This window comes from Sturnus vulgaris, unplaced genomic scaffold (assembly GCF_052056855.1).
Source record: "Sturnus vulgaris isolate bStuVul1 unplaced genomic scaffold, bStuVul1.hap1 Scaffold_157, whole genome shotgun sequence".
Lineage (NCBI taxonomy): Eukaryota > Metazoa > Chordata > Aves > Passeriformes > Sturnidae > Sturnus > Sturnus vulgaris.
In genome coordinates this window covers 3,019,555-3,047,021 of record NW_028276074.1, presented here as the reverse complement: position 1 = coordinate 3,047,021, position 27,467 = coordinate 3,019,555, and the positions used below count along the sequence as shown (strand labels likewise).

Here is a 27,467-nt window from a genome sequence, read left to right as displayed (position 1 = left end):
GCAAGACATCTTGCGTCAAAGAGGATGCAGGAAAAGAGATTGAGTCAACGGAAATTAAAAGTTTGTAAAGGCAATTCTTGAGAAAACGAGAAAAGGAGGGATTGAAGGCAGTAAGATTAATATCGTAGTAGGAGTGCATATTAACGAGGACATGCAGTAGGCGGATCACGAAGTCTGAACCTTCCAAGTATCTCAGCCAGTGGGGAAAGAGAGAGGGAGATGCAGACGGGAAAATGAGGATAAAAAGGAGGCGGCGTTTTAGAGACCGCGTGGCCTCTCTCTTTGTTCATCAATAAAGTCACTTGTACAAGACTCCTCTGTCTCCTCTGGGCACACAAACCTCTGGCCACGGGAATTTTCCCGCACAGCCCCGGGCACAGGGCAGACACCTCTGTCCCACCCACAGCAACCGGGACGAGCCAGCGCTGCCCCGGCACCGGCTCCTGCCGAGGCCCCAGCGGGAAGGAGACCGCGGGCAGCCGCTCCCGCAGCACCCTCAGCCCAGCGCCAACACGGGCCGGCACCGGCACAACCAACCCGCCAGAGCCCCCTGCCGCCCCCTCGGCCCGCAGCGAGCCCCGAGCCCCCGCAGAACCGAGCGCGGCTCCCACCTGCGCTGGGGCCGCCTCCGAGCTCCGCCGCTGCCTCCCCGGGCTCCGGCCGCTGCCGCCGCTGCCGGGCCCGCACAGACGCTGCCACAATGGCGCCTTTGCTGCTCTGCCCAATCAGCGCGCGACAACCAGGAGTGACATTGGCACAATCAGCCAATGGCAGCGAGGGGCGGGCTCTGCACACGGCCCAGCCTCGGCCCGCGCTCTCAGGGCCCCCCGGGCTGTGTGAGGGCAAAGGCGGAGATGAGGAACAGCCCTGGAACGGGCCCGGGCCCGAGCCGCCATTGGCCTGGAAACACAAACAAAGTTCTCCGCAGCTCCCGGCACGCCTTTCCCAGGCCTGCGTGTTCGCCGGCTCCGGCTCAGAGGGAACCCCTGGAGCCTCACTTCTGCTACCCCTAATTCGGAGCGTCTGTGCTTGGCTTTAATTTCCCCCAAACAGGGAAAACTGCTCCACATCCCCTGTGGATGAGTGGAAGAGGGGAGAGATTTCTGGCAGAAAACTCCAAAAACTCAGAGCAGGATAATGAGAAGTAAATGAAGACCCTTCAAACCAGCTTTCCACACGCCTCCCTCCTTCCAGCTGCACCTCCTACCCCGGCAGCGCAGGGTTGGAGAAACGACGCTCACTTTGTAAAATTTTAAAGGTTTATTAAATCTTAGCAAAAAAAAATACACCAAAAGACTGAATAAAGAGAAAAATCAGCGCTGGGAGCACAGGACTAAAGCAGCAGACCCGGGTGAGATTTGGGGGCCCAGGGGCTCCGCGGGCCGCCCCCGCCCCCCCCCGATCTCAGCCAATGGGTGCGAGCGGCGCGGCCCCGCTGCTGAGCACTGACCCCGCCCCGGGGGCCGCCGGGACCCCCCCGGAAAAAACCCGCACCTGCATCCCCCCTTCAGTCCCTATGACCTTCCAAGTCCTGGGGAAAAAGGGGGAAAGGGGAGGACATGGGGCGGGATCACCCGGAGACCCCCGGGGTGAGGAGCAAGGGGTGGGGTTGGGCTCGCGCTGAGGGGGGCGGTTCCCGCGCGAGGATTTCGGGGGGGTTCGCCCAAGGAATTTTGGGGTTCTCGTGCGACGGATCCTCGTGCAAAGGGCTCCTCTCCTGCCACCGTCTCCTCGTGTCACCCAGACCAGTTTGGGGAGCTCTTTATGTCACCCAGAGGAATTTGGGGGATCCTCGTGTTATGAATGATGTTCTATTTTTCTCAATTTATCAAGCAACAAGATTAAATTTAATAGTAAGTTTTTAATAGTAACAAAATGAATACAACCAAAGTATTGGAGATGACAATTAAAGTATTGGAGATGAAACAATCAAAGTGCATATATTTAAGAATATACAAAATTTGGCAGTAAGTAATTTAGTATAATTGAGGTTCGTATAAAGCATAAGCAAAACCGACCGGGGAGGGGCCCCCTCCGACCGGGGATACGGGGAGTGGTTCGCCATTCCTCACGTATCAAAGCATCCAGGCTAACAATCCCACTTATATACTGTAGGCTACAGAAGTTTCTAGAAAGCTCCTCCTAGTTTCTATTCCTAAGATCTACGTAACTATACTGCACGGCGCATGCTCTACTAATGGGTTAGGGGGTCTCTTATCCTTTTAAGGGTCTTATTTCCGGTGAAGGCCCATCATCATCATCAGTGACCGAGGTGTGACCTGCAGGTAGCGCAGGCGCCCTGTGTGACTGAGCAGATGTTTTCCATAACATGACTTTAATCAAGTCCCATGCTTGTGATCATTCCATTTTTGACAGCTTCAAGGTTGAAGCTCTATTTCTAGATGCCGCTTATCAGACCTTCGTCCTTCGACTATTCTTATCTGACTTTCTTCCAACCTCCTTCTTCGACTCCCAACATCTGGGAGATGTCTTTTATCCTGTCTCACCCATCTCCCCCTTCTCACTCTGTAACAATTGTCTTCTATTGATCTAAATACAATTTTGTTAATATAGTTACAACTTAATTAGCACGAATCACATTTATCACAATTCCCCCATTTCTCTTTTTGATTATATTGATTCGTGCTCTAAAAAGTTGCTACTTCGTATTGTCTATGTTTCTTTATACTAGCTTTTAATTTTTTTAACATTTTTCATGTGGCATCTAGCTCTTCACACTTTTTCTCAAATTTGGTTAACATTTCTCATGCCAGGGTATTCTCTTTGCATTCAGTCACTATTTTCTCGATTTTTCTTCTTCGAGTGCAAGTGGATTGTGCTTTCAGTACCATCAAGGAGTTTATTTTTCCTTTTGTTGTTAATTCTGGATCTATAGGTATGGCTGTAAGTTGCATTCCTTGAATTACTGAGTGGATTAGTCTGATTAGACATGGTATCATGCAAGGCAGAAACAATAGACCTAAAACAGAACACAATAGCATGAATCCTAATTTTTTCCACCACACACCCCCAAAAAGATTATTCCACCAGTCAGCTTTCAGGATAGAATTCCATTTTTGAACTGGTACATGTGCCACTTTTTCGCCAGCAAGTTTGGTGATGGCTTCCCCGTGGTCATCCATTTCCACACAGCACTCAGATTCATTAAACCTCCCACAAACTTCTCTTTCTTCTGCCAACAGGTAGTCTAGGGCAATTCTGTTTTGATGTACAAATGCTCGCATTTGTGAATGCTGTTTGGCCAACAACTTTAAAGCGTCTGCTGTGTGGTTTGAGACGACTTCTACTACGGCCTGGAGCCTTATCAACCAGTTTAATAGGTAAATTGGAGTTCTATATCCCCAAGACCCATCCTGAGCCCAAGTAGCAGGTTCATAGTATGCTATAATTCTTTCTGCAGGCCATTCTTCATCTTTCCATTTTTGGTTTCCTCCCGCCATTGGAAAGTCGAGATTTAATTCTCTTTTTTTTTTCTTTCTAAGGTTTCATAAAGTGGTGTTCCTAGTACATCGCCCTTAGACCTTGGTCTGACAAAGAAGGAGCGTCGTATAATCCTAAGGTACAAGTTCCCTCCCATTTTCGGGGTAGTTCACTGTATGCTCGTTGCCCACAAATCCAATATATTCCATCAGGGGCTTTCCATCTTTCTTTTGTATTTTCTGGTTGTTCCCAATAAGATTTCAAGTCTTTTATGGATTGGTAGGGGTTAGCTCCAGAACTGTTATGCCAGCACAAATTAGTTTGATTATTCCACTCGCAATTCATTTCTTTTGCTATTCCCAATATCCAGTAGGACTCTTGGGTCGCCAGGTCTTTGTGTTATTGTCTGAATTTACTACTAAAGTAGATAGGCAAGGAGTATATCCCACCACTTCAGTGTATTTTCTCCCTTCCCGAGTTATACAAACTGTTCCAATGACTTGATGACTCAGGACCCAGCCTTCAGGCCGTCTTAGGGTCTTAGAAATTTGTGTATGATTCCATTTTAAAAATTGTTCTGGAGCCAAACCCTCACCTCTCCATGGCCATCTTTCAGCCATCCTAAGTCCTCCACAAACAAAACATTTAGATAACCCTAATTCGGTGGCAATTTCTTGCATCAGATCTACAAACAAATTTTTGTTTGAAGTTGGCAAATCCCAGTCGCTATAGTGCTGTTTTAATTGTTTATACAGCTCATCCAGTTCTTCTAACTCTTTCTTTTTGATTATTTCCCTATCCTTCATTGTTTCTTTTTGTTTTCCAATTAGTTTTTTCTTTGACCCTTTTCCTTTTTCATCCTTTTCAAAACACAAAAAATGTTCGTATCTAGGACCGAGTTGATTATCATTAGGGTAAGGAGCTCGTCCCCTGAATCCCAAATTTTTTCTTACCCAATACAATTTTGAACTTTTTACACAAATTTCTAAGAAGCTGTTATGATCATAACAAGCTGCACTAATATATGGGTGTGCCACAAATACTGATTCCATCTTATTCTTGACCCACATGGATTGATTGCATTTGTCACAGGGATCAGGAAGGGTTCGTGTCTTTATTTCTGCTTCTTGAGTGGTTTGTCGTCTTGTAATTTGTTCCTGCATGGCCTGTTCTTTTCCATTCCATGCAGTCTTACGGTTCTGGCCAGCTGCTAGGGGTATTATTGTAAGCACCATGAAAAGAATCCTCAGGAATTTTAACTTTCTACCTGTCTCAAGGCCCCTTGGGTTGCAGCCAAGGGCCGAGATGTCCATCTTCTCGGTAGCAAAGTTTTCATCCTGGGATTTCTTTTTCTTTGGTACCCTTGGCCTCATAAGGTTCGCATGATCTATTTTAACTTTTTCTGTTCCAAAGATGGCACAAAATATTTATAGTTCTGCAGCACTGCCTTATCTCTTTCCCTAGATTGATTAGCTAATAATTTTTTTTTTTTTTTCCCCAATTTAGTAAAGCTCCGGAGATATGCCAACCACAACAAAATTACACTATTTCAATTAAATAATTCTTCTTTTTGGTTTTCTAAACCTTCTTTTCCACCAATAGATATACTCGCGATGCCAATTTGCTGGTGAGACGTATTTACTACGTGGCACATAGACTTCTTCTCCACAGCAATTGCCAGTTATGATACTCTGATTTATAATATTTTGGATTGCTTGTTCCTTAGCCTGCACAAAAGTTAATATGGCAAGGAGTAGTTGGTCCTGATTCTCTATTAGTTGAATTGCAGCATAAAAGGTCTCGTTTTCATGTCTTAGTGGTTTCCCATAGAAGTCACTAAAAAATTTTTCTGTTGTTAGCTGATCATGCATACGCCCTGAACAACTGAAACAAAGCAATTGTCTCTCTTTTTCTTTTGCCCTAGTTACTCTCCACCATGAATTAAAACAGCAAGTGCAAAGAATACTAATCCATGGGCAGCATTCTAAGCCATGAGTACGACATTGCCAATGTTCTAATTGTTTTTGGGCCTCCTCAATAATAGGTGTTACCAGTCTCTTTCTCTTGAGTTGCAGTTCTTCAAATAAATCAGTTAACGTTGGCAGTCGGAAAGTCCGGAGAAACTTTTCAATTTGTCTGGGATTTTCCCACTGATCAAGGAGGCGTCTGATTCTTTTCCATCGGCGCTGCTCAGCTTCTGAACTTAATGGGGTTGCAGCTGGCAGCGAATCCAGGATGTCTAGACTTTAACAATATACTGTCTCAAAGCAATTTTAATTGATATTCTAAGCAATAACAACATACAATAATATCTTCCTCATCTATATATATCTCTATCACACCTCCCTTTTGGTCCCCAAATACAATGACTTTATGCCAGTTTCTTATTAATACTGCTTTGTGGTGTCAAGTTTTCTTTTCCGCCTAATCATGAAGTTATTACAATTAATCAGTCTTCAAATTCCCTTTTTAATTTGATTTTTAGGTCTCCTGGTGCTGAAATAATTTTCCACCCTTTGTTTTGTATTGGTCCTTTTACTCTTGAAGCATGAGTCCAGCCTTTTTCTGCTGTTCGGACTGCTGCTTCTGTGGTTAAAAGAACCAGAAATGGTCCCTCCCACCGAGGTTCTAAACTTTTTCCTTTCCAGCATTTTATCAATACATATTGTCCTGGTCTGATGGAATGTATTGGAAAATCGAGAGGAGTGGTTTGAGCTGAAATGCCTTTCTCTCTTAATTCCCTCAAATTGTTTGTGATGGTTGTAAGATGCCCTGAATGGTTTTGTCCCCGACCAGGGAGGGATCCATTGTCATGCCTTGGGGGTAAGGCAATCCATATAACATCTCATATGGTGAGATCCCAGTTTCAGAGTGGGGCCTGGTTCTTATATTTAACAGAGCTAAAGGAAGGCATCTGGTCCATGGTAATTTAGTTTCTATCACTAACTTAGTTAGTTGTTGTTTAATAGTTTGATTCATCCTTTCAACACGTCCAGAACTTTCAGGATGCCATGGGGTATGGTATTCCCAGGCAATTCCTAATGCTTGGCTTAAATTTTTAATTATTCTTGAAGTAAAATGAGTGCCCTGATCTGAATCAATAACTTGTACTATTCCAAATCGTGGAATAATATGCTCCAATAAAATTTTAGCTGCTGTTTGAGCTGTGGCTCTAGCCGCAGGGAATGCTTCTACCCACTGAGTCAACTGATCTACTATAACCAGCAGATATTTCCACCTGCCTACTTTAGGTAATTCAGTAAAGTCAACTTGGATCTTTTCGAATGGCCGATAGGCTGTCCAACGACCTCCAGAGGGAGGACTCCTCAACACTTTTTTATTCACTTTTTGACATGTGAGACATCCTTGTGTAATTTGTTTTCCAATTTCAAATATTCCTATACACCCATAAAATTTTAAAAAGTGGTCACAAAGTGCTCTTGTGCCCCAGTGAGTTCTTCAATGTAAATTGTCCAGGATCTGTTGGGCTATAGGTTTTGGGACTACTTTTCTACCATCAGGTAGAATCCATTCTTCTTCCTTCATGGTTGCCCCTAATTTCTTTATAGCTTCTACCTCTGTTAAAGAAAAGTATGGTGTTTCAGTTTGTGCTTCTGTCTCTTTAAAAGTCATAATTACACTGTTGTTTTCCCTTAGGGCAGCTCTTTTTGCTTCATCATCTGCCAAATTGTTTCCTCTTGTTTTAATGTCTCTCCCCCTCTGGTGTCCTTTTACGTGTACAACTGCTATCTTTTTCGGACCTTTTAAAGCCTCAAGTATTTCACTGACTAATCTTTGGTGTATTAATCCTTTCCCTTGAGTGTTTACAAATTCCCTTTCTTTCCAGATTTTTCCAAAGGTATGCACAATCCCATAAGCATACTTTGAGTCCGTGTATATGGTTCCCTCTCGATCTTTTAATAGCAACAATGCACGGAGTAATGCATAAAGTTCACAGGCTTGTGCTGACCAGGATGAGTTAAGAGGACCAGATTCTTTCACTTCTAATTGTTCTCCACTAATTATGGCATATCCAGATTTTCTTTTCCCACTTACTACTCGAGATGATCCATCAATAAATAATTTTTCTCCTGTTCGTAGTTCCTGTTCCCTTAAATCTGGACGTATTTTTGTTTGTAATTCTGTAACTTCTATGCAATCATGTATTAATTTTTCCCCTGGGTCCCCATACAGAAACTGGGCTGGGCTTTGTACATTTACCACTCTCAATTCTAATTCTGGAGAAGTTATCAAGATAGCCTCATACTTTAATATTCGACTGTCTGTTAACCATTTTTCAGCCTTTTGAGCAAGAATTCCTTTAATGTTATGGGGAGTGTATACTTCCAGTGGTGCCCCAAAAGTTATTTTTCAGGCCTTTTCTACTAACAATGTAGTTGCTACCAGAGCTTGTAAACATGTTGGCCAGCCCTTGCTAACTGGATCAAGCAACTTGGAATAATATCCCAATGGCTTTCGGCTTCCTGTCCAATCCTGAGTCACTACTCCATAAGTTGTTTGAAAGGTTATATTAACAAATAATTGAAATGGCCTGTCAAAATCAGGAAGGCTTAAGACAGGAGCTTGCAGCAGGGCCTCTTTAACTTGCTCAAAATTTTCTTGATCCTTTTCATTCCATTTCAAGTGATTTGTAGTCAATTTTTCATATAAGAATTTTACTTTCCCACTAAATCCCTCTATCCACTGTCTGCAATAGCCCAAAAGACCCAAAAACTGTCTTATTTCTCTTTTAGTCCTTGGGGGTCCCATATTTAATATTCCTGAAACCCTTTCAGGGTCTAATTTTTTTCTTCCTCTGCTGATCCAATGACCTAAATAACGTACTTCTGACTCCACAAATTGTAACTTTGACCTGGATATTTTTAACCCATTTTTTCCTAAAAAATTTAAAAGCTGCATAGTCCCTTTCCTAGTGTTTTCTTCAGTTTCTCCAGCTAATAACAAATCATCTACATACTGTAACAACTTAATCCCTCTAGGTAACTCAAAGGACTTCAAGAGCTCTTCTAATGCTGCACAGAAAGGTTTGGTGACTCAGTGAAACCTTGGGGTATTACCGTCCACCTAAGCTGTTCTCTTCTGCCTGTGTCTGGGTCCTCCCACTCAAAGGCAAAACAGTCCCGGCTACTCTCATCCAGAGGGCAAGTCCAAAAAGCATCTTTTAAATCCACTGCACTATACCAAGTATAATGAGGGGCCAATTGGCTTAGTAAAGTCCATGGATTGGCCACCACTGGAAAACGAGTAATGGTGCTTTGATTGACTGCCCTGAGATCCTGAACTGGTCGGTAACTGCCATCAGGCTTCTTTACCGGCACAATGGGGCTGTTATGTGCTGACATGCAAGGAATACAGAGCCCAGCCAGCAATCCCCCCTGAGCCAGCAGCTCTGCAGTGGTGGCCACCAGGCCGGCTTGCCCAGGAGGCTTCTGGCCATGGCCTGCAGGGAGCTGCTGCTGCCAAGGTGCCTTTGGTGCCTCAGGCTCTGCCTGGCACAGGTCCCACCACGGCTCTCTGCTCTTGTGCCCGAGCCCTTCCCTGTGCTGGGGCTGGCCTGGGGCTTTTCCTGCAGCGGGACCTGGGCTGGCCATGGCACAGGAAAGGCAATTCCTGCTGGAGCAGGAGGCTCTGCCTGGAATGGGCTCAAACAACTCCAGCAAGGCCCTGATTGCAAAGCCCCAGGGGGAAAGGAAGGAGGGGGTTTCACGCTGCTTTTGGGGTGAATAATGCCTGAAACCAGCCTGACTCCTCCATCCCAAAGTTCAACATCCTGAGAGGGAGCTGGAGCTGTGGCAGAGCTGGTAAAATCCCCAGAGAAAGGAACAACCAAGTGACACCACTGAGAACTTGTGCAGAGCTGCTGAGCTGGCACAGCCTGGGCACATCTGACTGACAGGGCAGCACTTCAGACTGGAAAAGCCCCATCCCAAATTTTAGTGGAAGCATCTCTTGACAATTTCCTTTAAGAGGAGTGTAGACACCCCTCAGGGTTACTGCTTGAGTCTGAGCTAAAGGACCCTGAGCCCAGGGTCGTTGGTCTGGGGGAGTGACACCCATCTCTACTTAGTTCTGCTTTGATACAATTGCTACAAGTGCTACAATTCCTAGAGCACTACATTAAAATAGATGTTAGAGCTCCTGTACTGTGGAGTAAATAATTCTGATTAAGATCTTTATGTCTAATCATGATCATAATCACTCATATCTCTATGTATATAAATACTTCTGGTTTGCCATTCTTAATGTTGAGGGACAAAAGTGTACAAAGGTTCAATTCCACCTGTATAATCCTTTACACATAAATCCTTGACAAAGTCTGGGGCTGGATTGCATCCAGGCACTCCCAGGCTCCTCTCACAGAAGGAGTTTAGAAAGCCTGGGGGTCCTGGTTTGGGGGAGCTTGGGGGTGTAATTGGGGTGTTGGGGGTCCTTTCTGCGCCCAGCAGGAGCTTCTCTAATGAACTTTGTGTGAAGCTCCCACTGTGCCCATGACAGGAACCCCTGTGAGTGTCTGTGACATCCCGGCTCTTTGGCAGCCTGGGCACTCCTGGGGTGTCACCCTGGAACCCCTGTGAGTGTCTGTGCCCTCACTGTTCTTTAGGAGCACAGGGATGTCCCCACTGCACTCCTGCCACTGCCTGTGACAAATTGGCTCCTTGGCAGGGCAGAGACACCTCTGTTGTCACTGTGGAGCCCTGTGACTGTCACCTCATGAGCCTTAGGAAGATTAAGGAGCCCTGGGATGTCCCCATGGAGCCCCTGTGACTGAGAGTGACCAAACAGATCTTCAGGAGCCCCGAGACTCCTCAGATGCCCCCATGGAGCCCCTGTGCCTGCACGTGAGCTCACAGGTCTTGAGCAGCCTGGAAACCCCTGGAATCTGTTCATTCCTGCTCTGCTGAGGATGGATCCTCAGCAACTTGGAGGTTCTCTAATGACTTTTAGTTCTCCAGAGACTTGTTCAGCTCTTCAGTTCAGGAATTCAGTGACAAAGGCTCCTTAATATTTCAAAACACCCCAAGAAAGCAAGCCCCTGGGAATAAATTCATTTTAAGTCTTTAATTCTTCTGTGGTTAATAATACAGATTTCAGAAATGTATTCAAAGAGAATATACCATGGTTTTTTTCATAAAGGGACTTTTTTTGTCCTATTTAGTTTTATTTTCCTTTTTATAGATTAATATCAGTAATCTCCAGTTGATATTGATCTGAGAACCTCCTAATGCAGTCTGAATAGATATGAAAATCAAGACCCTTTATGGCTGACAATCAATCAGACTTTGTCCCTACCCTCACCCCATCAATTCCCTCATCCAACCCCTGGCACTCAGAGCATCCTTGTGCAAATCTGAGCTCCCTCCCCTCCAGGCTGTGCCTGCAGCTTTCAGCTCCTTGGCACCAACTCCCACCTGCTTTCCTTGGAGAAGGAGCTGCCTGAGACACAGAGGGATGTTCATTTATTGTCAGCAAACAAAACCAAAGGCAGGCACAGCTCCATAAAAATCAAAAGTCCAAGGAGTGCTGGGCAATGGAGCCACATCCAGGGGTGTCCCCAGGGCTCAGGACTGGGGCCAGGGCAGTGAAATCTCTTTCTTGCTGATCTGGACGAGGGCATGGAAGGCACCCTGAGTCAGTGTCCAGGTGAGGCCAAGCTGGGTGGGAGTGTGGCTGTGCTGCAGGGCAGGAAGCTCTGCAGAGGGATCTGGACAGGCTGGAGCCATGGGCCCAGGACAATTGGATGAGGTTCACCAAGGCCAAGGGCTGGCTCCTGCCCTGGGCTCACAACCACCCCAAATCCCTGCCTGTGCCCTGCCCCTGATCCCCACAGCCTGTCCTGTTTCCTTCATCCCTGCATTGCCAGGGACTTTCTGGGACAAGGCAGCTCTGCTGTGGGGATGGAGGGAGGTGCAAGTGCCAGCACTGCAGTGGGAACCACAACTCATCAGGTTTGTGTCCTTTGGGGGTCAGCAACTGGTGAGACTCAGAGGCCCAGAAGGTTTCTCTTCTCTGTCAACAAACAAAAGTTGAGCAGGATACAATTTAATAACCATCACAGCTCTTCCCTCAGCTCTGTGCAATGTCCCAGCAGTGTCTGATGAGTCTACCACCTGTGGTTACTGCACTAGAAAAAAGAGAGAGAGAGAGAAAGGACAGTAACACACACGGACCTCTTTAGGGAAAAAATGCCAACTTTATTGTACACCAGCCTTTATTTAAAGCATGTTACATGCAGCTAGGACAGGACAGGAGCTCATTGGACAATTAGGGAAAACATCCATGAGACCATACCTCAGGATGTGTCCCACGGAAAACCACCAGGTGTTAATCTTTATTATGAATTCCACTCTATTTTTCACCATATTATCACCTTGGGAGACTTCCTCCCTAACTGAAGCCATAGGCAGCTTATCAGCCTGGGAATGGAGCTGAGACTCAGGAGAAATTCAGGCCTTAAAAAGAATTTTCAAGCTGTAATTCCCTAGATATTTAAATGTGTGTGCCCACAACCACCCCCAAGGGATTTGTGTACCAAACCAATTTTAGACAAAGATGATTCTGTGACAGATATAAACGCTGGTCAAGTGTTGTATCAGGATGCTCTGCTTGGAGTAGGGGTAAATCACCTCCAACACTCCCCTATTTTCAAAGCTGTCACTGGTAGATATAGGAGTCAAGCTAATTTTGATGTTGAGGAAATGCTGAAATCAGCCTGACTCATTTTAACTCCTCCTGTCCTGGCTGATCTCCTTTCCTGCCCTTTTCCACCCATTGACTTTTGTCCCCCCCAGCCCCCCAGTGCAGAGCCTGGCTCTGTGTTCTCCATCAGCTCCTGTCTGGCACTGCCAGGCTGGCATGAGGAGCCCCTCAGCCTTCCCTGCTCCAGGCTGGACAAGCCCAGCTCCCTCAGCCTCTCCTCACAGCCAAAGGGCTCCAGCCCCACCTTGGAGGCCCTTCCCTCACCCTGCTCCAGCTGCCAGACATCTTTCCTGCCCTGGGCAACCCAAACCAGGCCCCAGTGACCTGGATAATCCACGTCCTTGATGTCCTGGTCACACAGCCCTGGCCCCTTGTCCCCGTGTCAGGCTCTGGGGTTGATTTGTGGAACATCCTTGGGGGAGGCTGTGGCTCCAGGTGGAGCAGGGGGATCCCAGGGGACAGGGGACCCTGCTGGGCATGAACAGCATTGGACTTGTCTGGGGAAACTGTGAGGGGGGGCTGGGGCAGAGTGACCAACCCAGTGACCTCACACAGCCCTGCTGGGATGTCACACAGCCTCTCCTGTGATGTCACACCTCTGTCCTGTGATGTCACAGGGACAGCCTGTGATGCTCAATGGCCTCACATAACCCACTGTGTGACATCATAGCCCACTCTGTGACCTCATGTTACCAGATGATAAACTGCCTACCCCAGCTGAGCTAACACAATGTTTGTTCTCCAAAACCACTGGCCTCTGGAACCTGCACAGTGCCCGTTGTGTGAGAAGGAGAACTGGAAGTTCCCCAGCCTCAGTGTCCTGCCAGCTCAGCCAGGCTGAACTGGAACATTGGGGTCCACGACCACCAGGGACCACCAGAGAGACCCCCAGGACAGAAGAACCCATGGGTAAAGAGGAGGGGAAATATGTTCATGATTTTGGGGAAATGATTATCATATGTGTGCTTAGTCCAGGACAGTCAATGAATGAGTTTGCAAAGTACAGAATATAAACAGAAATTTCCTGTACTCAGCATGCACAGCATTGGAAGGAGCTGTCCCCTGTGTATCCAGCCAAATAAAGAATGCTGCTTTTTAATGCTACATTGGTGTTTGGGAGTTTTTTATTTTACTGAATTTTTGGTAACACTCCCACTGCCCAGGAAAGCTCTGTTTCCTGCTGTTCACAAACAGAGAAGGGTTGGTGGGAGATGTGGTGGTCAGAGGCTGTTTGGGGTACAGCGACCATGAAATTATTGAGTTTTTAAATATTCTGTGAAAGAAGGAGGGGCATCAACAAAATTTTTACACTGCCCTTACAGAGAGCAGAATTCAGCCTATTCAGGATACGGGGATAACTGACTTTTTTAATGTAAACAGTCCTTAAAAACAAAGCATTCCAAGAAGGATGGAGAAACTTCAAGAAAGAAATCATGAATGAGCAGGAGGAGCCTGTCCCAGTGTGCCAGAAGTGAGCTAGAGAGGAAAATTATTTGCCTGGCTGGGTATGGAGCTTTTTCCAGGCACTCAGGGAGAAAAGAGGGTGCATCACCTTTGGACAGAGGTGCAGGCAACTCAGGAAGTGTTTAAGGATGTTGTTAGGTCATGCATAAAGAAAATGAGAGAAGTGAAAATTAAATTAAGACTTAACCTGGACACTTCTGTGAAAAATAATAGAAAATATTTCTATAAATATGTTATTAGGAAACCGTCGGACAAGGAGAACCTCAGCTCTTTATTGGATGCTGTGGGGAATAGAGAAACTGAAGATGAGAAAAAGGCTGAGACACTTAACCCATTCAAGTCCTCAGTTTGGAACAATAAGCCAGGATGTCCTGAGGACAAGTGTTCTCCTGAGCTGGGAGATGGGGACAGGGAGCAGAACAGACCCCTGTAATCCAGGAGGAAGCAGCTGGGGACCTGCTGAGCCACTCAGATGCTCACAGGTGTCTCTGGGAACAGATGGGATCCATCCTAGGGGGATGAGGGAGGTGCTGGATGAGCTGCCCAAGCTGCTCTCCATCATTTCTCATCAGTGCTGGCTCAGCAGGGAGGTGCCAGAGGACTGGAGGTGCCAATGTGAGCCCATGCCCAAGAAGGGCTGGAAGGAGGATGTGGGGAACTGCAGGCCTGTCAGTCTGACCTGGGTGCCTGGTGAGGTGATGGAACAGATCACCTTGAGTGCCATCACAGGGCACCTACAGGATGGCTGAGGGATCAGAGCCAGCCAGCGTGGATTTCAATATGTGCATTGATGATTGGGATGAGGGCATTGAGTGCAGCATCAGCAAATGTGCAGATGGCACCAAGCTGGGTGTGAGTGTGGATGTGCTGGAGGGTAGGAGGGCTCTGCAGAGGGACCTGGACAGGCTGGATCCAAAGCCCAAATCCAACATGGTGAGGTTTAATAAACTAAATGCTGGATCCTGCATTTTGGCCACAACAACCCCTGCAGTGCTACAGGCTGGGGACAGAGTGGCTGGACAGCAGCCAGGCAGAAAGGGACCTGGGGACACTGATGGACAGCAGGCTGGACATGAGCCAGCAGTGTGCCCAGGTGGCCAAGAAGGCCAATGACACCTGGCCTGGGTCAGGAATGGTGTGGCCAGCAGGAGCAGGGCAGTGATTCTTCCCCTGTGCTCAGCACTGGTTGGGCAGCACCTCGAGTGCTGTGTCCAGTTCTGGGCCCCCAATTTAAGATGGACATGGAGGGGCTGGAGCATGTCCAGAGAAGGGCAACAAGGCTGGTGAGGGGTGTGGAACACAAGTCCTGTGAGGAGTGGCTGAGGGAGCTGGGGATGTTTATCCTGGAGGGTGCTCAGGGGAGACCTCATAACTCTCTACAGCTCCCTGACAGGAGGGGGCACCCAGGCTGGGATCAGGCTCTTCTCCCAGGGAACAGCAACAGGACAAGAGGACACAGCCTTAAAGCTGCACCAAGGGATGTTTAGGCTGGACATTAGGAAATATTCTTCACAAAAAGGGTGATTGGGTATTAGAATGAGCTGCCAAGGGACGTGAGTGTGTCATTGTCCCTGGAAGTGTTTAAGGAAAGAATGCAGATGGCACTGAGTGCCATGGTCTGAGTGAAAAGGTGGTGTTGGGTCACAGGTTGGACTTGATGCTCTCAAAGCTCTTTTCCAGCCTGGGTGATTCTGTGATGATTGTGACACTGCAGGGCCCTGGGCAGAAAGGGGCCAGTGTGACACTGCGGGGCCTCGTGGGACTGAGAGGACCATAGTGACACTGTGTATGACATGGCACCACAGAGCCAAGGGGCCACTGTGACACTGTGGGGCTACATGGAAACAAGGAATCCATTGTGACAGTCTGGGTCCTGGTGGAACCACAGAGGCCACTGTGACACTGCAGGGCCTTGTGGAACCAAGGGGCCATTGTGCCACTGCAGAGCCAAGGAGAGCCTTGTGAGAGCCTGGGGCCCAATGGAATCAAGGGGCCATTGTTCCATTGCAAGGACTCTGGGAACTAAGGGAACAATTTTGACACTGTGGAGCCCCATGGAACCAAGGGGCTGGTGACCTGGTGACACTGCAGGATCTTGTGTAAACAGGGCTCCATTGTGACACTGCAGCACCAAGGAATTCATGGTGGCACTCAGAGCCCTCATGGAACCAAGAGGTCACTGTGACACTGCAGGGCCTCGTGGAACCATGCAGAGCATTGTGACAGAGCAGGACCTCGTGTAATGATGGGGCCATTGTGACACTGCAGGGCCCATGGAACCAAGGGGCCAGTGCTGCTCCTCAGGGACCCCTGGAATGAAGGAAACATATTTGGCACTGTGGTGCCCCTTGGGACCAAGAGACCATTGTGACACTGTGGAAGAAGGAGAGCATTGCTGCATTGAGAGACCTCATGGAACCAAGGATCCACTGTGACACTACAGGGGCTTGGGGGATCAAGGTGCCATTGTGAAACTCTGAGGCCCAAGGATCCAAGGGCCTTTGTGACACCTAGGGCTCCCATGGAACCAGAAGGATACTGTGACACTGGGAGGCCTCATGGAATCATGGAGACCATTGTGACACTCTAGGGCCTCATGGAACGGTGGTGACACCAAGTAGGCTGGGAGTGTTGATCTGCTGGAGGGTAGAAGGGATCTGCACAAGGACCTGGACAGGCTGGATCCAAAGCCCAAATCCAACAAGGTGAGGTTTTACAAGATGAAATATTGGGACCTGCACTTTGGCCACAAGAACCCCTACAGGGCTACAGGCTGGGGACAGAGTGGCTGGACAGCAGCCAGGCAGAAAGGGACCTGGGGGCACTGATGGACAGCAGGCTGGACATGAGCCAGCAGTGTGCCCAGGTGGCCAAGAAGGCCAATGACACCTGGCCTGGATCAGGAATGGTGTGGCCAGCAGGAGCAGGGCAGTGATTCTTCCCCTGTGCTCAGCACTGCTGATGCTGGACCTTGAGTCCTGTGTCCAGTTCCTGGCCTCCCTAGTTTAGGAAGGACATGGAGGGTGTGGAGTGTGTCCAGAGAAGGGCAAAAATCCTGGTGAGGGGTCTAGAATAGAAGTGCTCTGAGGAGTGGTTTAGGGAGCTGGGGTTGTTGATCCTGGAGAAGAAGAGGCTCAGGGAAGACAAGGTGATGTCAGGGCACAGTTTGGACTTGATGATCTCCAGGGTCTTTTCCAGCCTTGATGATTCTGTGATTCTCTGAAACCACCCTTGGAGCAATTGCAGGATGAGCCCTGGGCCTCCTCTTCACAAGGTCCAGCAGCCCAGGTCCCTCAGCTTCTCCACACAGCCCCAAAGCCCATCCTGTCAGTCCTGCAGAGCCTCTCCAGCCCCTCCTCATTGCCCACAACAGGGAGCCCCACACCCAGACAGAAGCAGCCCAGATGTGCCCCCCTGGCCTGTGGTGCCTCTGGCAAGGGAGCAGCACGAGGCACTGCAGGACCCTGCAGACAATTCCTGAAGCACTTGCAGGATGATCCTGCTTCCCAAATGTTTTTGTTTTTTTCTCATGCTGCCAGCTCAGGAACTGAAATAGGGAGTGGAGCCAGAGAGGAAAGGGCAAACAGGGATGGACTGTTGGCAGGAGAGTGGACAAGGGTAGGTAAGAGGAAGAAATCTAGAAAGATTTTTAGAAAGAGTAAGGAAAGCAAATGTGAAGCAAAAGGAATGCTCAGGGCAGTTTGGGAGTGGCTGCCAGGCAGCCCTGGCTCTGAGCAACAACATTTGCAGTGGGACAGGAAACTCACAGCTCATGGGAAGAAAATTTCTGGCTGACTTCAGAGGCCACGACAAAGCTGAGTGGTTTCCCTGCCGTCCCCCAGTCCTTGCTGGCCCCAGGGGCTGATGGCATTTGTGCTCACTCAGCTCCATGTCCCCACAGCAGCACCATGGGGGTGCTGAGCCTGCTGTGTGCAATGCAAACAGGGGCTCCTGAGCCAGTGCTGCCGTGTGTGTGCCTGCAAGGATGCGGCTCCTGTGTGAGCTGGGGGAGAGGCCAGGGCTGCAGAGGGGGGATGTTGTTGGCAGGTGCATGAGGACGCTCTGGGACGCTGCCCTGGGGTGTCCAGTGCAGTGGGGATGGATCAGCCCCTGCTCTGCTGCTCCTTGCCAGGGTGTCCCCCTTGCAGGGAGCTTGCAGAGCACCAGCCATGCTGTTTGCCCCCAGCCTGCCCACGGCCAGCCTGGGGCTGCTCCCGGGGCTTTTCTGTGCTCAGCATTGGGCTGGCCAAGTGTTGTGGAGAGAGCCTGGCCAAGGAGCCTGGAGCCCCCAGGCCCTGGCCTGAGGCGTCAGCGCTGCCCCAGCAGTGCCCATGGCCTGTCCCTGCTGCAGCCCCGGCACTGCCACCCCCAGGGCTGTGCCCGGCCCCGAGAGCACTCAGGCCCTGCAGCAACACGAGGGCCAGGAGGGCAGCGGGGCAGTGGCACGGGAGCAGCACTGGCAACACCAAGTGCTGCTGCTGCTGCTGGGCACAGCTGCTGTGCCAGCACTGATCTGCCCCAGCTCTGCACACAGACATTGCTGCTGCAGCTCCAGAGAAGGGAACAGAAGGGGCATCTCTGGAGAAATCTTTGCTGGGAGGATATTTATTTTATTTTGTTTAAAGTTACCAAGAGGGCTGCCCCTCATTGACACAGTCTCTGGGTCACAGAAAAGATGGAGAAAATCAAAAGGAAATACAGCACAAATAATGACATTTCTTTGTGGACAAGATTGAAAAGCTAAAACAAAGGAAAGGAAAGAACAAACGTGCAAGCAAACCAACAAGAAGAATCAAATGTGACTTATATTACGAATGATTTTTAGAAATTGGCCAGCAGTTTACTGTTTCTGAAACCATCTAGTGTTCAGTCTCCACACTGCAGCCTTGAGCTCCTGATTCCTCAGGCTGTAGATGAGAGGGTTCAGGACTGGAGGCACCACCGAATACAGAACAGACAGGGCCAGATCCAGAGATGGGGATGAGATGGAGGGGGGCTTCAGGTAGGCAAACACTGCAGTGCTGATAAACAGAGAGACCACAGCCAGGTGAGGGAGGCAGGTGGAAAAGGCTTTGTGCCTTCCCTGCTCAGAGGGGATCCTCAGCACAGCCCTGAAGATCTGCACATAGGAGAAAACAGTGAACACAAAACATCCGAGTACTATACAGACACTAACTGCAAGAAGCCCAAGTTCCCTGAGATAGGATTTGGAACAGGAAATCTTGAGGATGGGTGGGATTTCACAGAAGAACTGGCCCAGGGCATTGCCATGGCACAGGGGCAGGGAAAGTGTATTGGCTGTGTGCATGAGAGCATTGAGAAAGCCACTGGCCCAGGCAGCTGCTGCCATGTGGGCACAAGCTCTGCTGCCCAGGAGGGTCCCGTAGTGCAGGGGTTTGCAGATGGACACGTAGCGGTCGTAGCACATGATGGTCAGGAGGGAAAACTCTGCTGAGATGAAGAACAGAAAGAAAAAGAGCTGAGCAGCACATCCTTCATAGGAGATGTTCCTGGTGTTCCAGAGGGAATTGTGCATGGCCTTGGGGACAGTGGTGCAGATGCAGCCCAGGTCACTGAGGGCCAGGTTGAGAAGGAAGAAGAACATGGGGGTGTGCAGGTGGTGGCCGCAGGCTACGGCGCTGATGATGAGGCCGTTGGCCAGGAGGGCAGCCAGGGAGATGGCCAGGAAGAGGCAGAAGTGCAGGAGCTGCAGCTGCCACGTGTCTGCCAATGGCAGCAGGAGGAAGTGGCTGATGGAGCTGCTGTTGGACATTTGCTGTGTCTTGGCATGAGGATCTATAAGAAAAGTAATCATGGAATAGATCAGTTTGGAGAGGATTTTAAATATCCCAGCCCAGCTTGGTGGCACTTTCCCCCCACTGCCTGCCCAGGGCTCTGCTGCCTGGAGCTGTCCCTGCCAGCAGCTGCTTCCCTGTGCCCAGGGCTGGGGGCTCAGCTCTGCCCTGCGCACCCCTCCCAGCACAGACACTGCCCAGGGTCAGCTCTGCCTGTGCAGGCTCTGATGGCAACATCACAATAACCCTGAGGAGGCTGGAAAAGCGACACTGATGCTTCCTGTATGGGACCCTCTACTGATATTTCTTTCCCTGGTTTACTGAGATCTAAGAGAATTTTTAAAAATTTTTCTCAACCTAAACTGAGAGATGAATATCAATGTGCAATTTCCCAGCAATGCAACCCAGTGCAGCAGATTAAAAAAGCAGGACTTTCCCTTTTATGCAGCCCCTGCCTCACTGTGCTCCCTGTATAATCTTCTTCGAAATGTTCTGCAGTTAAATGTCATGCTGGGAGCAGCCCTGCACTATCTTCATCACATAAGGAGAATACTTCCAAGCCTTACCAGGTGTCTCCTTCCACCCAGACCTTGTCCCCCAGTGCTGGGAGCAGCTCCCAGGGCTGGCTGAGAGCTGTCCCTGGCAGGCAGCAGAGTCCCTGCCCCAGCACAGCACCTTGGGCTGCAGGACCCTGCTCTGCACCACAGCCCTGGGCATCCCTGGCTGCTCTACACAAGAGATCATCAGAGAATGTACTCACACAGTCTGCAGGCATTGGGATGTTGCAGCTTTAGGAGATCACTGCAGGAGCTGCAGCTGCATTGTCCTGCAGCCAGAGGCTTCCTGTGTCAAGGGCTGGGAGTGATTCTGCCCCAGGCACTTCTAAGCATCTTCCCAGCCCTGACGGATTGAAGCTCTCTGTGCCTCTGTGCTGTGCCCGGGGTGGCTGCAGGCAGTGCCCCAGCCCTGCTGGGCTGGGAGAAGAGCTGCTCATCAAGAGAAAGAGCTTTTGAAGCTCTTCTTGCTTGGCAGGATCGCTTTCTGAGCCAGGAGCCAAGCCCAGCTCATCAGCACAGACACAGCACAAGCACTTTAATGACCCTCTTGGGATTTGTGCTGAGGCCCTGAACATCAGTCCCGGAGAGGGAGCTGAAGAAACCTCTCAAGAACTCCAAGTCACAATCAAACTCCAAAGTTTCCTAAAGTTTTAATGGGTCCCACTGAGGGACACAACTGAGAAAGTGTCAACAGGTTCCAGTCAGAGCAGGAAATTGGAGGCAGAGATGACAGGTGGGGACAAAGAGAAGCCAAGTCTTGGTGTCCTGGGGCACAGCAGGGTCTGTGCCACCAAGGGCTGGGAGGAGACACCTTGTCCTGAGCCACTGGGGCCTCCTGGCACAGCCCCAGCAAGGCTGGCCACTGTCACCCCTTGTCCTGCCCTCAGCATCCCAGCATATCCCAGTGGCCTCAGGGATGTGCTGGGACGAGTCCCTGAGGAGCCTTGGTCAGGAATGGCCCTGGGGACTCCTTCATGCTCCCAGGGACTGCAGGTTTTTCAGAGCACTTTGGGTTTTGCTTTTGCCTTGGAGTCTCTGAGAGCTTTGTGCAATCATGGCCTCCAATTATCTGCTTTAATTAGTCCCTTGAGAGCCTTTGTCAGTAACAACACTCAGTGGGGCTCATTAATGCTTCAAGGTACTTGAGTTTTTTCAAGGTACTTTCCTTTTTCCTTTCTTCTCAGACTCCCTGAAAGGTTTTTGGGCAATCCTGGCCTCCCATTCTCTCCTCCAAGGAGTCCATGAAGAGCCTGTGTTGGGGATGGACCCATTAACACCTCAAGACACTTTGGGCTTCTCTTTTGACTTTGATTCTTGGAAGGGTTTGTGCAATCTCCCCTCAGGCCCTGAGGTTCGAAGGCTCAGCCTCAAATGCACCACGGGGCTCTTTGGGATCAAGCAAGTCCTGACAAACCATGGCTCTGCCTTGATTTCCTTCTGATCTGGTGCAGCTCAGGAGAAGGTTTTCAACTCCAATCATGGAGAATTATGTCAAAGAGCTTCTTAGAAATATCCGTTCCTCTTTCAATGGATGCATTTTATTTCAGTTCTCTTTAGAGCAGAGGTGATTATAGCATTCTGTGGTTGATATTGATCCTGGGTCTCTCCTCAGGATGTCTGGCCTGCTCACAGAAGCTGTGCCTTGAGGTCTGACCCAGCATGGACAACCTTGCTCCACATTCCCCAACCCCATCCTGTCTGTCCTCACTCACCTGGGACCTGCTTTGTCCCAGTTTGGAGAGCTGGCTGCACTCAAGCAAAAATGAGGTTTTTCCCTTTTTTGTTTTTCTTGCCTTTTTTTTTTTGAACCATCTAAAGCTCCCAGATTTCCTCATTGCAAACAGACATCTTCCATTAGTGTGTGCCAGCCCAAGGTCCCACCATGGAGGTTTCCCTTCCCCAAAGCAGAGATATGTAAGGAAAAATGTCAGGGGGACACAGCAATACAGAGTTCTTTATTTTGTCCACACACTTGTGGACTCCTTGGTTCTACAAGGGCTCACTGGGTCACCATGCACTCTTGGTTCCATGAGGTCTTGCTCTGTCACATGGACTTTTGGTTCCTTGGGTTTCCATATTCTCAACAATGGGCTCTGTAGTTCCAGAGTGTCACGATGGACCCTTGGTTCCATGAGGTTCTTCAGTATCAAAATGGAATTATTGGTTCCACGGGGCCACACAGTGTCACCATGGTCTGCTTGGTTCCACAATGTCAGGCAGTGTCACAATGGCTCACAGGTTCCATGAGGTGCCACAATGTCACAGTCCATGAGTTCCATGGACTTGGTTCCATGAGTTTTCCCAGTGCCCCAATGGTTCCTTGGCCTCACCTGGCCCCGTGTGTCACAATGGACTCTTGGTACCATGTGCCCCACAGTGTCAAAGGTGTCTCCTTTTTCCTGTGGCACCCAGCAGCAAACCCCACTGGCAGGGCCAAATGCCTGGGAAGAAGGAGAAGGGGACATTTGGAGTGATGGTTTTTGTCTTCCCAGGGCACAGTGACGTGGGCTGGGGCCCTGCTGTCCTGGAGATGGCTGAACACCGGCCTGCCCATGGAAGGGCTGAGAGACAACAACCTCTGTGCATGGAACTGCAACAGCAGAGAGCTCAGGCTGAAGGCTGGGTTTAACAGACTGTCACCAGCACAGGAACCATCAATGTGAGAGGAAAGGTGTGTGCTCATGTCTTTACAAATCATTTGATGGGTGAAGGGATGGGTGTTAAGGTGTTTGAAATGGGTTGTAACATTTCTACTGACTTTGGGCAGCAGGTTTGCCACCCGACCCAGCCAGCTTGGCTCCTGAAACAGACAGGGGTTTTCACTGGTTTGTACTGGTTTTTACCTATTTTTCTTGTTTGTACTGTTCCATACTGGTGTTTTCTGGTCCATACTGGTTTGTACTAGTTACTAGCAGTTTGCATTACACTTTTGTTTACTTTTTTATACTGGTTTTTACCACTTATACTGGCCCATACTGGTCCATACTGGTCTATACTGGTCCATACAGGTCCATAGTGGTTTATACAGATTTCAGGGTGCCATCGAAGCTATCGTTTATGGGGCAGTGGCTGGGGGTGAACCCCAAATCCTACGGGGTGTGGCACCACCAGGGCTGGGTGCTGGGCCACGCTGCAGCGCCCCCTGCTGGCCAGGGAGGACCTGGCACTGTGCGAGCACCTCCTGGTGGCCGACCCCTGCAACTGTGAGTGGCTTGTACTGGTTTGTACTGGTTTGTGCTGGGATAGGATCCAGGGCGTACTGGGATGGGGCTGGGGTTACTGGATTGTACTGGGTTATACTGGGAGAGAGTGTGCGAGTGTCCGGGAGGATCTAGCACTGTGTGTACTGGTTGTAGTGGGTTATGCTGGTTTGTACTGGGATGAGGTGCTGTGGTGTTACTGGTTTGTACTGGGTTATACTAGGAAAGGGGGCAGGGGTGTGTGAGTGCCCCCTGCTAGCTTGTAGGACCTACTGGCCAACTGCGAGTTATGCTGGTTTATACTGGTTTATATTGGGATGGGGTGCTGGGGTCACTGGGTTATACTGGGATGTGGTCCTGGGAGTGACTGGATTGTAGTGGTTTGTACTGGGTTATACAGAGATATTCTGGATTTCTGGGTTAAACTGGGGTTTACTGGGTTATACTGGGAGGGGGCTTAGGCATGCTTGGCACTCCACTGGGATCAACTTCTGGGGATGCTGGCCTTACTGATTTATACTGGGATGGGGCCTGGCACCTACTGGGAGTGACTTCAGGTTGTGCTGGCCTTACTGGTTTATGCTGGGAGCTATTGCCATGGGCTCAAGGGGCTCAGGCGTTGCTCGCAGTGCTTACTGGCTTATACTGGTGCCCTCCAAGTATAAACCTGGGAGCCCGAGGACCACACTCGGAATGGGTTTGGGTGCATGAGGCCTTACTGGTTTATACTGGGATATGCTGCCACAGGCCTCAGGAGCTCGGGAGTAGCTCACAGTGCTTACTGGTTTATACTGGTGCCTTCCCAGTCCACACTTGGGAACACTGGTAGGCACTTGTGGCCAGGCAGGACCTCACGGCCGAGCTGGCCTTTACCAGGGCCTTGCTGAGCCACAGCTTCTCCAACTTCTCAGCCTGGCAACACTGCCTGTGGCTGCTGATAACCACCAGGAACTACGGCAAGGGCACTGCCCCCTGGAAGGCTTGAAGGAAGGCGAGGGATTCCCCAAAAAATCTCCCCCCAATTTTGAGGGATCTCCAAAATTTTCCAGCCCCTCCCTCGCCTAAAATGTGAGCTGGTGGGTTCTGTTGCATTGAATGGGTAGACCTGGTGTTCCTAAATCCCTATTGACTTCAATGAGTAGATCTGGTTTCCCTAAATCCCCATTGAATTTAATGGGTAGACTTCAACTCCTGGATACCTGGGTGCCCCCATGGAGATATTGGGATTTCCCCCGGTGTCCCCTAGAGATTTTGGGGTGCCTCCTTTGCCCACCCCAGAGCTGGAGCTGCAGAAGAATACCATCTTCACCAACCCCATGCACCAAAGCACCTGGCTGTACCTGCACTGCATCCTCTCCCGAGGTAACTCAGGGCTCCCTTCCACCCCTGATGTCCTCACCTGCAGTTTTGGGTACCCCCTGAATGTTGGGGTGCCCCTCTACAGCCCCGCAGCTGCCAAGGGTCACCTGTGTCCACGTCAACTGGGAGGACAGTGGCCATCATCTTCTCCTGGCCTGTCAGGCTGAGTCAGGGCACTTGGGTGCCCCAAAAATAACCTGGATATCCCTGAAAATTATCTGGGTACACCTGGATACTGCCCAAAATCAACTGAACCCCCCCAGCAATCACCTGGGTAGACCTGGCTATCCCCAAAAATCACCTGGGTACCCCCAGAAATCACCTGGATACACCTGGGTACCCCTTGCACACCTGGATCACCAAAAACCCCTGGGCCCCCCAAAAACTAGTGTCTCAAACATCCTCATTGCTTTGACTGGGTAGACCTGGTGCCCCTAAACCTTATTACTTTTAAAGGCTAGACCCGTTGTCACTAAATTCTTACTCATTTCAATGAGTTAGCTCTGGGGTCCTGTTTATCTCCATTTATCTCTACAAATCCCTCCCAGTAGTCCCACTTTTGCTTCAGTGTTCCCAGTCACCCCAGTGTCCCCCCTTAGCCCTTCCCTGTGCTCCCAGTTTAAACAGTAACTCTTTCCAGTCAAGTCCTATCAATGGGTAGACCTGGTGTCCCTAAATCCCTATTGACTTCACAGGGGTACATCTGGTGTCCTTCAATCCCCTTTGACTTCAGTGGCCAGAGCGGATGTCCCCAAATTTTTGGTGCTAAAACCACCAAATTTGGGCTCAAAATTCCCAAATTTCAACTGAAAATGGACATTTTTGGGCTTACCTAGAGGCACAGCTCCAGCATGGACCATAGGTGAGGGATCAGGGATTTGGGAATGGCCTCTAGGAATTCATCCAGGACTTCCACAGGATCAGCACTACATTCCTGGAGTGGAAATTTCCAGAATTTAGCCCAAGATTTTCCCCAAATTGACCCAAATTTCCCCATTATAGGACCAAATTTCAGAAAAATCCCCACTGACATTAGTGGATAAAGCAGGTGACCCTAAATCCCTATTGACTTTAATGGGATAGACCTGGTGTCCATAAGTCCCTATTGATTTCATTAGTCATGTCTGATGTCAAAAAATGTGTATTGGGAGATTGATATTGCAAGAGATGGGGCAACTGAGAGACGTTGTAAAAGATGGTTTATGGCCTCATGGTGTCAGTCTCATAGAAGGGTGAGACATTAAAGGTGTTACATCCAACACCATAATATCAGAAGCTGCCTCATTCTTAGTTATAATGCCTTATGTTTGTTTTTTAGCCAATCAAATACTTCTGTGAAGTTTGCCAGCATCCTTTTACACCAATCATTAATTGCTTTCCGTCTCATGGCTTTGCCGCAATGCTTCATTTTTCAACCAATCCTAGAACACGTCGCCAAACTACATTGATATATCTTAAACTTCTAATTAATTTTATTACAGGTTCTATTGCTAAGCTTTACAATCTTTCACTATCTTACTTAACATACTGCTTTGCTTACATAATGCATATTTATATTTGCTTAAAACATATCTCTACTTGAACTACAAACTTCTATTCTTGTTTTAGATCTATTTTATTTTTAATGCTCGGATTGTCCAAGATTTCTCCGAGGTCTTAGGTCAAACCTTGGATCCATCTCAATCTCTGAGCCTGTATGCACAAGGCCCTGAGAGCTCTCTGTGCCTGCATTTCCCACACCACCTGTCATCTCTGCCTCCAATTTCCTGCTCACACTGGAACCTGGGGACACTTTCTCAGTTGTGTCCCTCAGTGGGACCCATGAGCAGTATCAGACACTTTGGAGTTTGATTCTGACCAAATTCTTCAGAGGTTTCCTAGAAAACAACAGTTCTGCAATGATTTCCTTCTGGTCTGGTGCCAATCATTCAGAAGTTTTTCAACTCCAGTTAGGGAGAAATATGACAAAGACCTTCTTAGAAATATACATTCCAATTTTCAAGGGTGTATTTTCTTACTGTTGTCTTTAGAGCAGAGGTGATTGCAGCATTCTGTGATTGATATTTGTGAGAAATGGATTTGTAAAGGATTCTCAAAGCCTGACTGAAAGCTCACACAGTCTTGTACATCTGGACGCAAACTCTGAGATAAGGTGTGCTGACTCAGAATGGCCCTGGAATAGAGAAGGCATTGTTGAGAGAGAGATTGAACTAGAAACAAGTTTCAAACGATGGCCTTGCTAAAAGTTCAGATATTTTTGAGAATTAGAACTGTGAAAGATGCATTGTGGCAAGACTACGTGGAGCAAAATACTAGGTGATTGGTGTTAGAATTATTTCCACCATTGTGTGGCAAAAGCTAATAGGCTGAAATATATTTAAAAAGTATAGTAACCAGGAACCAAGTTGGCTTCGGATAGAATGGCATTGACATTTATATCTTTTACAGTTCACCCTTCAAGGAGTCTGATTATGGATTAAATCTTTTTAAAACCCCTCTCAGTTGACCCATCTCTGTAGAACTGGGATTTTCCAACAGTGCTGGGTCCCTGAACATCAGACCCTGAAAGGGAGCTGAAAGAGAACTTCTCAAGAACTCAAATTCAGACTCAGACCCCAAAGTTTCTTTAACTTTAATGGGTCTCAATGAGGGATATGACTGTGAAAGTGTCCCCAGGTTCCAGTAAAACGAAAACACTGGAGGCAATGATGACAGGTGGGGACAAACAAGGGAAAGGTGTCTCTGATGCTGAGCACACCTGGATGTGTTTCAGGAATGCAAAGGGCCAAGGGCTGAGCCCCAGCCCCTGGCAAGGCAGATCCTGTCCCTCCCTCATTGCTCAGGGCTCTTCCCGGGCCACTGGGCTCTGGCCATGTGCAATGCCAAGGGCAGCACCATGGGGCGGCCCCTGCCAGGCTGCTGAGCAGGGACAA

The 27,467-nt window shown here is 48.9% G+C and overlaps 1 protein-coding gene across 1 annotated transcript; it reads right to left on the bottom strand.

Moving 5' to 3' along the window:
• Window positions 1-1,507: 1,507 nt before the first annotated feature.
• LOC148218833 (olfactory receptor 14I1-like) lies at window positions 1,508-19,396 on the bottom strand. Its single transcript, XM_088157786.1, has 2 exons — window positions 18,956-19,396; window positions 1,508-1,531 (listed from the first exon to the last, which is right to left on the bottom strand). The coding sequence occupies exons 1-2, from the start codon at window positions 19,394-19,396 to the stop codon at window positions 1,508-1,510; spliced, it is 465 nt and encodes a 154-aa protein (XP_088013912.1).
• Between the last annotated feature and the right edge of the window lie 8,071 nt (window positions 19,397-27,467).

Bases quoted from the DNA above. Each gene is read 5' to 3' on its own strand.
- LOC148218833 (XM_088157786.1), bottom strand. From the start codon at position 19,396: ATGTCCAACAGCAGCTCCATCAGCCACTTCCTCCTGCTGCCATTGGCA. The intron at 1,532-18,955 runs GCCAGTGGCTTT...CTTTTTCCCCAG, and splicing joins ACATGGCAGCAGCTGCCTGG to GACTTGGAAGGTCATAGGGA.